The sequence below is a fragment of the Mustela lutreola genome, chromosome 2 (assembly GCF_030435805.1).
Source record: "Mustela lutreola isolate mMusLut2 chromosome 2, mMusLut2.pri, whole genome shotgun sequence".
Classification (NCBI taxonomy): Eukaryota; Metazoa; Chordata; class Mammalia; order Carnivora; family Mustelidae; genus Mustela; species Mustela lutreola.
In genome coordinates this window covers 100752581-100765488 of record NC_081291.1, presented here as the reverse complement: position 1 = coordinate 100765488, position 12908 = coordinate 100752581, and the positions used below count along the sequence as shown (strand labels likewise).

Genomic DNA, 12908 nt, shown 5'->3' with positions numbered 1-12908 from the left:
AGAGGTGACCAGGGGTCTTCCCCTGGAGGGCTTCATAGTCTGCCTGGGGAAGCAGGAAGGCAACAGGCAATTGAATAGGGGAAACTGGAGGTAGTAAAATATAGAGGAACAAAGCCCCCACCTGGAAGCAGCCTTACAACCCACGTAAAGAAACAAAGCGGATCCTTGGGGAACTGTTAGTAGCCAGTGTGAGTGCTCCTCAGACTTAGCTGGGCATCAGAAATACCTGAGAGCTTTGGGGCACCAGGCAGCGCAGGTGGTTAAGCGTCTGCCTGCAGCTCAGCTCATCATCTCAGAGTCCTGGGATCCAGCCCAGTGTGGGCTCCCTGCTTGGCGGGGAGTCTGCTGCTCCCTTTACCTCTGCCCCTCCACCCTGCTTGTACATGCTCTCTCTCTCCCTCTCTTTCTCAAATAAATAAATAAAATTTAAAAGACAGAGAGAAAGAAGGAAAAAAAGAAAGACATGAGAGCTTTAAAGGAAATCCCAGGTCCTAGCCTAGAGCAATGGCAGCAGAGTCTCCCAGGGCTGGGTTCCAGGCATCAGCACTATTTTAACAACTGTCACAGGTGGTTCTGCTGTGCACTCAGGGTTGAGAATCACTACACAGCAGAGGAGAGGGCAGATGATGAAATGAGACTTGGCAGATTCAAATCCCAGCTTTAGCTCTGTTTTGTTTTTGTTTTTGTTTTAATTTTATTTATTTATTTGACAGACAGAGATCACAAGAGGGCAGAGAGGGGGAAGCAGGCTCCCCACTGAGCAAAGAGTCTGATGTGGGGCTCCATCCCAGGACCCTGAGATCATGACCTGAGCCGAAGGCAGAGGCTTAACGCAGAGCCACCCAGGCGCCCCTCCAGCTCTACTGTTTTACTAACTGGGTGAACTGGGTAAGTAGCTTAACTTTCCTGGCCTTGGTTTTCTCACCTTTAAAACAGGGATGATAAGAGCACACATCTAGTGGAGTGGCTAGAAGGAAAGGAGTTTTAATACCTAGAAAGCACTCAGAGCAGTGCCTCAATCATAGTCAGCTCTTGGTAGATGGTCTTATTTGCTGTCTGGAAATTGCTGGAAAATTCTTTGAGAAGAGGCCCGATGAGAAGTGAAGGGAAAACCATCAACATTTATGGAAGGCTGCAGAGTTGGGAACTATCTTGAGAGAAACTATCATTAGTGGTGACACTCCCTGTTCTCAGAAGGCAACTGGCCCTCATGTATCCCTACTTCAGAGGAGGCTTGGGTTGTAAGAGTACAGGCAAAAGACCTCTGCAGATGCTTCCTGTCCTAGCTGTTGTTCTAGGGCTATCTCAGCTGCTAGAAGGGGTCATGGAAGGGATGGGAGAGGCATAAGGTGGGAGAAGGGCTGCTTTCCTCTAGGACAAAAACTGGTATCCTACTCCCTCTCTCCTGCCCACCATACCCCTTCCCATGCCAGGGCAGTGGCTACGAAATGTGAGGTAGGAATTGGACTTCCAGTATTGAGTCCCAGTGGCAGCAAAGACTCTGCTGCCTGTGTAAGTAGAGAGCCAGGGACATGGAGGGCCCATGCTATTCAGACAGTGAACGCCACAAGGGGCAGCCTGTGACAGACAGAAGCTTGAAGCCATTCCAAGGGTGCAAAGCTATTCTCAAAACCCTGGGGCCCTGCCAGGCCCTAGCATGAATGGTGAAGAATAGATTCATGATGATTGGGATGGAATTTCTTGGAGACCTGGTAGGACTGGAGTTGGTGATACCCACCCTGACAGCACTGTGAGGGAGGGGTGAGGAGGAGGTCAAAATTAAAATTTAGCACTTTCGTTGTAAACACTCCTGTAGCAAGGAGCATGGAGAGACATGGGAAGGTTCTAGATATTTATGGGTAGAATCAACTGGACATGATGAAGGATGGGATATGATGGGGGAGAGTGAAGTATGTTGGAGGAGTCCTGGGGCTCTGACTTAGGTGAGTGGTTGGGGGACCCTTCATCCAAATGAATGCCACAGACAGAATAACAGATTACTGGAGGGAGAGTAAAGGTTGGACATACATGGGGCTGTTGGTACCCCAGATCATCCCAGAGGAGGCAGACATCAAATGAGCTTCAAAGTGAGCTAGAAAAATTAATCAGGGCCAGAGATGACCCTGGGAGAACTCATCTAAGTAGAGGGCACTGAGCTGGGGACAAGCAAGGTCCTGAGGATCTATAAGGACAAGCCCTTGTTCCAAGGATTAGAAAACCACTAAGAAGAGGCAGAAGTGGGCTTTGGGTGACATGGTCCAAGACATCACCTGGCTCTATGGTGCTGGATCACAACCACCTCTAAGCAGTAAGACCTCTTGGTTTGATTTCTGGCTCTCTTGCTTCAGACCCTACAATTTGTGAAAAGAATGACCACATGTAATCATGCTGTGACATGAGAAGAAAAGGCAGCCTTATAGTAGTCAGGTACCTGCTACTCTGTCTATGCCTTCCCCTCCCACCCAGGCCACACTCACTTTTGGCATCCGTTCCTTATTCTTCCCAGTGTCCAGCCTTCGAGAATATCTACTGCACTTCAAAGTGTTCGTGGTAACCTTTCTTCACCCTGCCTGCCTAACAAAGGAGTCAGAAGAGAGCCACACTTAACCCAAATGAAAGACCATCTAGGGAGATCTTTCTGGTGCAGGAGACACAGCAAGCACATCTCTGGACCATGCAATGCAGACAGCTGCCTTCTCTGCTTGAGGCCAAGCATCATGGGAGGTGAGGAAGGCTTCAAGGTGCCTGGGCCAGAAGACAAAAGCCATGCTTACTCCTTGTGGCAAACTGAATCAGAATAAGGCTCGCAGAGAAAATTACTCTTGACAATTTCATAGTGAAACCCAAATGTTCTTGGACAGCGAGGCTCAGACAGAGCAACAGCCTCTATGACCTTACTCAGACCCTTCCCAGAGCAGACATCACATCCCTCTGGTAGGTCAGCCCAGGGGACATAGGAAATCCATGTCTGCCACACTGTTCTGGCTTCAAATCTCAGTTCTACGATCTCCAAGCTGTGAGACCTTGGGCAAGTTATATTGCTTCTCTGAGCCTCAATTTTCTCCTCTGTAAAGATGAGACAACAATTCTACCTGCATCACAGGGTTGGGGTTAAGACCAGATCAACTGACACATGGGAAATGCTGAAAAAAGTGCCTGGCACATAATGTGCATTCCATAAACATTCGCTCCTTTATTAGCACTGTAATCAGTATACAGAAATGTATTCTCCCTCTCTCTAAAAAAAACAATGGAGCACTTGGGTGGCTCAGTCGGTTAAGCATCTGACTCTTGATTTCGGCTCAAGTCATGATCTCAGTTTCCTGAGATCAAGCCCCAAGTCAGGCTCTGTGCTGAGCTTGTGAACCTTGCTTAGCATTCTCTCTCTCTCTCTCTCTCTCTCTCTCTCTCTCTCTCTCCCTCTCCCCCGCCTTAACAAAAAAGCTAATAAAAAGAAAAAGAAAGAAATGTATTTGGCCATGGCTGAGCTCCCCCTTCACTCCTGCCTGTGTGCCAGTTATGTGCATTCTTATTATCCTGCATTCACTGTCCTGCCCCCCTCCTATCTGCTCACTCAGTGCCTATTCACCCATTAAGACCCCTTTCATTTTCTCTGTAAATCTTTCCTGACTTCTCCCATCCTTGCCAATTTCTTCCTTTCCTCCAAGACTTTCCTGAGGTCTGTAGTGCACAGTCTACCCTTTCCTGTCAGCTATGAAGATCTCCAATAGTTCATGTCATGTGTGATGTTTGCCCTAGACAGAGTGTGAGCTCTTTGATATCTGAAACTTGCCTTATCTTTCTGTTCCCTTCAGAGAATAACAGAAGACTGAGAAGCAGTACTGGCGGATAAGGCTAAAGAACAGGGCCCAGTACATGTTTGAGTTGGCCTCTCCCCCAAGGTATCCTTCTCTGACCAGTGCCCCCCCCCCACCTTCTATCTGATGCTCCCCCAAACCCCATAGCATGACTGTTATAGAGGAATGTTTGTGTTCCCCCAAGATTTATTTGTTGAAACCCTAATCCCAAAGTAATGGCATCAGGAGGCAGGGTCTTTGGGAGGGGACTGGGAATAGAGGGGGCCATGGGGGTGGAGCTATCATCAGTGGGATTAGTACTCTTATTACAAAAGTCAGGAGAAAGCCTGCTTCTTCTCTCTTCCCTGTGCGGGTATAATCAGAAGTCAGCAGTCTGCAACCTAGAAGAGGCTCTTCCCAGAATGTGACACTCCTGGCAACTGGGTCTCAGACTTCCAGCCTCCAGACCATTGGAAATAAATTGTGGTTGCTTATAAGTCACCCAGTTCCTGGGATTTTCGTTATAGCACCCCCACCTGGTTAAGATAGCGACCATCTGTCTTATTCAATACATGTCAAGCTTAGTAGCCTTCCCCCAATTCAGTCCTGTTCTGGTCCATCTCAAACTTACCATGCCAATAGAAACTTTCCATAGGGGCCAACTAGTGGTGGGCCAGACAACAAATAACAAAAATCATCTGTTTTAAGCTACCATTTGGTTATCATACCTTGGGTTACCTCCTTCCATGCAAACAGGCATTATCAGAGGGGTGGTCTTAAGCAAAACAAAAATGCTTCTCTGCTTCCTGGAAGGGCAGGGCTGAAAGGAAAGTGCTAACTGGGCAGGGACCTCTCCTAAGAGCCCAAATCAACCACAGATGCTCTTCCTCCAGAGACCCGAAGTCCCACACCTCCAGACCTGGCCCATGGAGACGGGCTTATTTACTTGGACAGCACACATTGCCAAGTCCCTACTCTGGGCCCACCCTGCACTAAGTGCCAGGGCTTTTAAGATGAACGAGAAGGGGGTCCTGGCCTCAAGGGCATCCACAGACTGGTGGAAGTGATAAATGTTTTCACAGCTCAAGCCGAATGTGTATGAATGTGCACATCCATTTATACACGGTGTTTCTACACACATGCGCACACACACAAAGAAAGAGAGAGAGAACAGAGCTTGGGCTAGGAGAAGATATGAACAAAGCTACTGGATTGCCCAGAGGTCAGAAAAGGGGATTTCACCAAATCTCAGACTCTAGAACCCAGTGTTTATGTGATCAGTAATTACAGTCACTATGTATTTAGTGTCATTTGCATGCTGAGAACTAGGCTAAAAGATTTCTAAGCCTTCTCCTGACAACCACGCTGCAAGGTAGATTTTTGTATCCCTATTGTATAGATAAGGAAACTGAGGCTCAAAAAGCTTAACTAATTTACCTAAGATTATCTAGCTAGGAAGCAGTAGGACCTGGATTAGAACGTGAGTTTCTCAAAGTCCAAATTTTATTTTATATAGGAGAGGAAGAAACATCTCAAACATCTACATCCAGAAACAAAAGCACTTCAATTGCAAACAGGGGGAGTCACTAAGCCCATCACTACTGAATGCTCTGCTTACACTTGGAAACCAGGCAGCCTTGTGGCCCTAGGGAGGCAGGATGAGATTCCAGCCCTCAAGGCTCACAGAGCAGTGCTGGGGCCAGACAAGGAGCACAGGCACACCAGAGAGAGAGCCACAGTGTTCTGGGGGAGACCAACCTGGAAGACCAGTTGGGAAAGGTTCCTAGGGAAGGCCGGGGCTAAGCCTGACCATGTGATGAGTAACAGAAGGGATTAGGCAGAGGAAGGTGACCTTCTAGTCTGAAAACATAGTCCACAGGATCTGTGAGCCCATCCTTGCCCAGTAACCAGAGGTGATTCAGGATGAAGGGAATCTGGTCTTCTCAAGGAATCCAAGGAATGTTCATCTTTTTTGAGTAGCCAAGATAGAAAAGAGTAAAGAGAAGTGGTTGTAATAGCTCCTTACCCAATGGATTATTTCAGAAATTGAGAATATGTTTGCACTAAGAGTTCAGTGATTCTGAGAAAACCCCCAAATAGTTGTATGGGAATTAGCTGCTCAATTCCCTGCAGCAAGAAGCGAGGAATACAAAGGCAAGATGAGCCATGCACCACAAACACAACGTCCTGCAGGAGCCCAAAGCTGCGAAGGTGTGTTTCCAGATAGTTGTCCAGAGGGTGCGTTCAACTCTGCCAGGCAACTTGAAGCCGCACTCCCAATTTTCTTTTACACGTGAGTACAGAACAGTATGCAGGAAGAAAGATATTTTTTCTTCAATCTTCTTCACATGTCTCCCTAATTTTTCTCTTTTTCAATGACAGGAGTAATCATGATATGAACCTTAGAAACCTCAAAGTCAGTGGCAGCACGAAGCCTATCTTTACTATTGCACATGTTCTTCGGAGATTATGTGAGATTTGGGAATGTAAAATGCAAGTGCATCGTAATAAAGAAAATCAGTCCTGTAAATACCGACTAAACTGTCATTATAAATGTTTCTGTTTTGATCAACTATTACACGTTTGTCTTTAAAAAAAAAAAAAAAAAAAAATGCAGCTAACAGCGCTCTTTGCAGCCCCCCAGTGGCTGGAAGACAAAAAAGGGAGATGGGGGATTCAGAAGGCAACTCTCGCTCCTCTAGGGCCAATCAACTTTTTACATTGTAAAGACAAATGGCTTGTTTTCACGGCGAAATGGGTATATTCTAAGAGAGGAAGATGAAAAGTGTTAATGAAAATGAACATAATTGTACACATACACGTGAATCACTGAGAGCCTGGATTTTTTTTTTTCATCTCTCTCCTCTATCTCTGTAAAGCTTTCTATTCTGACCTGAGAACTCTACCCAGTGCATAAGCACACCAGGTCCTCCACCTAAACAAGCTTTTCCCTTTTCCTCACTTTCTGTGAGCTCCCGTTTGCAGACATCTGTTTATAAATATACCATTTGTTCTGCTACAAAGTAATGAAAAATCTTCAAAAACAGGTCATTTTCCTGTTTAACAAGTGTCTCCTTAACAAGGAGGGCAAAAGGTTTGGAAACTCATTATCTTTAATTCTTGTTTTTACCAAAACAACAGTCTCTCAGAATGATGCCTCCTATCAGCGACTCTTTTACCACACTTTGAGATATTTTCATAATGAGTTTTTCCTTGTCTTCTCAAAAAAGAAACTGTTTCTCAAGGGGGGGGGGCGCTGAGTTGCTGAAAAGAAACAGGATGTCTGCTTATGAAAGTTTCAAAATCATATCACCAAAAATTTAAAGTTAGAGAATAAGCAGAAACTCCCCTATTCTTTTCAAACTTAACCATTCACAGGTTGTGGGAGAAGCATCCCTGAAGTCCAGAGGAGGCAAACTGTCTACCTCTCACTCTCCTCACCCTCCAAGAGTAATTCAACCTAGTATAAATTCCTTCTCCGAACCACTGGTAAGCTATCAAAGCCAGCTTGAAAAATCAGGTTGCGTCTAATAGAGAAGCTGTTTATCTACAGGTGCAAAGCCTTCGGACCCCTGATGATGGTCAGACAAGATCCCAGCGATCACGTTCCCCACCTTGTTACCTTGCAGATTTGGTCACAGCCCCCAAACCGAGCGCACACCCTGCTCGTCAACAGCATAAAGAATCAACAAGTTATCCCTAAGCTGGGCGCTCCAGCCCAGATCTGCTACTGCCTCCCTAGAGCCCACCGCCACCCAGCTCCCTCTCTGCTCCTCCCTCTCCCCTCCTCCCTACGCAGTCCTGTCAGCACGTGACCTTCTCTTTCAGATCCGCCCTCCCATCGCCCCTACCCCAGCGCCCTCCCGGTGCACCCAGACAGCTGTCAAAGTACGCGGCTCGCCAGCCTACTGTCTCCTTACGGCACCGGGCGTTCACGGGGACCTTGCTGTCTCCTGGGAGGGAGCAGCACGAGGTCAGGATCTCCCACCGCACCGCGTGGGCGGGGAAGGGGCGTCAGGTGGGCTCCTTCGCCCGCTGGAGCCCCAGAGGAGTCGGAGAGGCAGCGGGAGGCGTCACACCCCGCACTTCTGACTCCGCGAGGGCGCGCGTTCCCAGGGGAGCCTCAGCTGTCCTTGGGGAGCCTGAGGCGAGCCGGGGGTGCGGGGTGGGCTTCCCTGGAGCCTACAAGTTTCCACCCACCTCCGAGCTGGAAAAGCGCTCTGCTCGGTCCTTTGAAGGCGCCCGCCGCGGCCGATTCCCTCCCTCAGGGTAGGAGTCGACAACTGCCTCTTCTACTCGGCTCCCGAGCCCTGTCCAAGGAGTCCCGGGGCTGGGACCCGCTGCGCCCCCACTCCGCCCCCACTCCGCCGCAGACAGCCCCCAAAGTTGTCCAGACTCCACAGACCTCCCCTTCCCCTCTGTCCCTGGGCCCCGCCCAGGGTAGGGCCAGAGTCTGCAGGTGGAGCCTCTAGGGACCGGGGCGCAGGGCGCTCACTTCGGGGATCCCGAGCGCACAGAGGCCGGGGAGATGCGGCAGGGGAGGGCGTACAAATCTAGAGCCGGGGTCCCCGCGCTGGCACCGGTAAGCCCGCCCTGCCTCCCTCAGAGAGGAGGAAACTTCCCCAGCACCCACCTTTAGCCGCGAGGAGGCGGCGCCGCCGGCTGCCCCCGCCGCCGCCGCCGCCGCTGCCGCTCCCCACGCCCAGCGCCAGCAGGAGCGGCACCCAGCACAGCCTCCCGGTCCGCATCCTCGCCGCCGCCGCCAACAAGCTGCCGCTGCCGCCTGCTGCCCGCGCCGGCTCTCGCCTGCCGGTGCCCGCCGGGCAGCGGCCGCCTCGCTTTGCCTGCTGGTTGCGCTTCGGGCGCCGCCGCGCTCGGCCTCCGCTGCCCGCTGCCGCGCCACTCGCTCGCCGCCGGCAGCCGCGCTCACTGGCGCGGACCCGGAGCGGCTCCAGCGCTCACCCCGGGACGGCCCGTGACGTCACGGAGGGAGGGAGGTGGCTCCTGCATATTCATGAGACGCGGACACCGGCCCTGCTGCCGGGCTCGCCACTCCGCGGCCCCGACCCCCAACTTTCCACCCGCGTCCTCACGCTTCCGGGCGCTTGTGCTCCAGGCGGGACTCGGCTCCCGGAGGACCGCGGCGAGCGGCTGCAGGGAGCCCTCCCGTCAGCGCCCCGGCTTCGGCTCCCCAAATAACTGCCTCAAGAGATGGCGGGGCCCCGCAGAAAGTGGTCACCTGGGGCCTGCGCGTTGTCTGCTGGGGCGGAGGGAACCCTGCCCTGCCACGCCCTTGGAGCTGACAGCGGTGCGGCGGGGCGGGCGGGCGGGCGTGCTGCGGGTCCTGCCCTTGGCCGGGCGTCTGGACGCTCTGTGCCGCCTGGTCTGGGGAGGGCGCCAAGCACACGCGAGAGCTGAAGACCGCGAGTGCTGCTCTGGACTTGCCGGGCAGGGTAAATCTCCGTGGAACTGGAGGGCAATGGCCAGACTCCACACCATCTTGGAGAGGCAGGTGCAGCTGTAGCCGTGGCTCTCAGAGGCTGGTGGACGAGATCCGAAAAGCAAACTTGGGGTTCTGGGCCAGCAGTGCGGAGATAAACTTCCTTGCAGTATATTACCTAGGCAAGAAGTTACCACCTTTTTGTTGTCACTCCACATAGCTAAGACCAGGTAACCTGACGTCATGCTTTGTAACATTTCATGCCATTGAGTAACTGTCACTTCCCTGAGAGCAGAAGTCACGCACCTCTCGTGGACCGGCCACCACCCCAAGGCCATGCAAGGTTCCTAACAGTACTCAATCAACATTAACTAATGGCTCAGAATAAGTCCTTGACTGTATTTGCATATATGCAGTGTCAATATCACGCACAATTCAGGGTTCCTAAGGAATAGATAAGTAAGATAGAGAAATATAGAAACAAAAGTTATTTATTCATTGATTCAGCACATTTACTGAGCACCTAGACAGCTTGTATTATTCTGCCACTGGGCACTGGACTAGATCGAATAGCCAAAAAGAGTTGTCTGTCCTTTACTCAAAGCCTTTGTTTCCCATCTGAGCAGCGAGAGAGGGCGGTAAAAGGCAATTACAAGGCTTTATAAATGTTATGGTCCTGCACATTCTTTATGTTGCTAGATATGAGCCTATACAAATCAATTAACAAAATGTATATATTGCAACAGTGTCTAAACAGCATCCTATAATTAATAACTGTTGTCTGGGGTGCTCAACAAAGCCATAAAATCCATTAACAGCCCTCATGCTGCTCAGTCTTCCTGCACCACCCTGGCAGCTCACCCCAGCTGCAGCAGTTATGAAGGCCAACTCTTCTGCATTTCCAGGCACCTAGAAAAGCTGCTTGGTGGGGGGGGGAGGGGCAGCAGTGAATCACAATGGCTGTAGACAGGCTCAAACCAGGCAGGGCACTTCACTGCCAGGTCTCCTTTAGCCTATACAACCAACATCAGTGCTGTTAGTCTCATTTCACACATAGGGAAATAGAGGCTCTGGGTACATTAGGTAACTTCCTTGCCCAAGATCGGAGAGCTAATAAATGCCCTAGGCCAATACCAGAATCTTGCCTTTTTCAGTCTTGGTATCCATATCTAGAAAGGATGACAAGGAGAAGGGAAAGCTGACCCAGGCAAAATCAAGGAAACCAGCAAATACAGGAGAACTAAAATTTGTCTCATTTCTTCCATTTATAGTCCATCCAATTACATATTTGCCTCTCCTTCATTTTCTCTAACCATTAGACTTACTTTAATGACTTACCTGTGCTGTCCTTTGATATCATTCTATGGGGTTTCATTAGGACCCATTGGTTGGTTCCAAAAATTTTACACGAGATTTCAAATGCAGAGTAAATAATAAGAAAGAAGAGAAAATACAGCTGACTGGAAAATATCCCCACCCCATGTAGTAGATCACCAAGAAAGAACACAACAGAGAGACACAGTGAGCAGGCCAGTGACCAAGAGGCACAGTATGCTAGACTCCAACTCCTCCTCTACAAACTAGGTTAATAACAATGCCTTTTGAGAGAGATGTGGCCCCCATTTGTTCATGTCTCCCTAAATCCATTCTTTTCGGATATGCTATCCTACCCCAACTTAGAGCTTGGCCATATGACTTGCTTTGGCCAGTAGGACAGTCATGTGCATATTTCCATTTCCTTTCTTGGACCCCTGCCACCATTATAAGGACAAGCCCAGGATAAGTTGCAGGAGGGTAAGAGACCATATGGAGCAGAGCTGAGCTGTCCAGCCAACCAAAGCTAGCCTGGGCTGGTCAGCAACAATTGACCTACCAGCTGACCACAGTTCTATGAACAAGCCCAGCAAGATCAGCCACACCTGGCCCACATCAGAGCTGCCCAGCTGACTCATAAATATAATAAACTGTTGTTGTATTAAGCCGCTATGTTTGGGGCAGGGGTTGGGGATTAAGAAGGCTTACACCTACTTCATAAGGTCATTACAAGAAGCAAATGAGAAAATGTCTGTGAAACATTCAGCAGGTTGCCTGGCAGAGAGTCTATGTCCAATAAATATAAAATGCCCCCCCCCTTATCCCAATTACCCAAGTCTCTGAATGCCACTCATAACTCTGCTTTATTTGGGAGAAAAGCACCAACCTGGCCTTAGAAATACTGAGGCCACAAGAAGTTCAAGTCCATGTCGTCTGTGGGGAGCCCTGCAGATACAGAGCCAGGAAAGCCACCCAAGAATTAATGTGTCACATGGTTCCACACTTTGCAGTAGGGGGTTGACATTCCATACCTCATTTAATCCTTGCAACAACAGGTATTCTTTTCCCCTATTTTCTTATAACCAAATTGCTGGCTTAGAAAGTTTGAGTATCTTTACATAATTATGCAGAATATGAAATCGTGTCTGCCTAATTCCAAGTTCCATCTTTCCCCCACACATCATTGTTTTGAGGAAGACATGTAGAAAAAGTAAGCAGTGAAAACTAGTTTCATACGAGAAAAGTAGCTTTGGCGATTTGATTTTTTTTTCATCTTTATCCACCATTACCTCTGAGTAATAAATGCAATATAAATACAAGTCTCTGAATTTGTTGAGGCCCTACGCTTTATTTTTGACTTGTTGTTGGTATATATTCCTTTAAAGACCAGACTCAAAAAAATGGTGAGCAGGATGATGTAAGTCCTTGGTCACTTTAAGCCCCAAGCCCAGGGTCCCACCTGGTGGTGCAGTAATGAATCTCAGACAATTTATTTGGGTCAATAGTTTTTAATAGAATAGAATCGAATCGAACAGAAAAGGCCGGACATAAGCACAGCCCAACCCTCTCATTTTCACTAGGGTCATTAATGCTTTCCCCAATAAAGCACCAAAACACAGCTCCTGAATCATTTAAACTGGGTAAATGAAGAAAATAAATAAATTATGGCAGTTGATGGAAACTTACTTCTAAAAAGAAAATTAAACAGAGGCTTTCTGTTTTGAATGTAATGCGATCAAAAGTTTTTCATGTTAGAAGAAAGGTTGAAAATCTGATCCTTAAAAAACTGGAGTTCTTTTCTGATCCCCTCCCCCCATCTTGGCAGACAAAACCAGGTCTTCATGACCCACAAGCAGTTGGACAGGTTACAGAAGTTCCAACATCTCTCAGATGTTTTGATGCTAGTGCAGACACGGCTGCTGCCAAAGGAGCTTTTTAAAGTTTAGGCATTTCTCTTCAGGAAAGAGCAAGGCAAGCTAGTTCGTGACCAAATCCAGTTCATGTTCAACACCATTTAGACATGAGTGTTTTATGCTTGGCAAGGCAGAATGCCCTGACTAAAAACAAATATGCCATTGATTATAGCAAGGAATTATTCCAGTATACTCTCCTATACTTCCCTTGGACTTGTATACCCTGTGATGGTTTGAAAAACACACACACACACACATACACAGAGCCATAAAATCTAATGATACTTCTCCCATTGAGGGATACAATCTCTCTCTCCTGCCCTTGAATATGAGCAGTCTTGTGACTGCTTCTTCCCATAGAATTCAGCAGAAGTGATGCCATGCGACTTTACAGACTAGATCATAAAGGCAATACAGCATCTGCCTTTCTCACTAGGAGGCTCA

General features: G+C 48.7%; 1 protein-coding gene across 1 annotated transcript in view; it reads right to left on the bottom strand.

The window, feature by feature from the left end:
* Positions 1-9064, bottom strand: part of CLSTN2 (calsyntenin 2) — a 623667-nt gene extending 614603 nt beyond the window's left edge. The window contains exon 1 of the mRNA XM_059162790.1: positions 8431-9064. Coding sequence (XP_059018773.1) covers positions 8431-8545 — 115 coding nt within the window. The 5' untranslated portion in view covers positions 8546-9064. The remainder of the gene's footprint in view (positions 1-8430) is intronic.
* Between the last annotated feature and the right edge of the window lie 3844 nt (positions 9065-12908).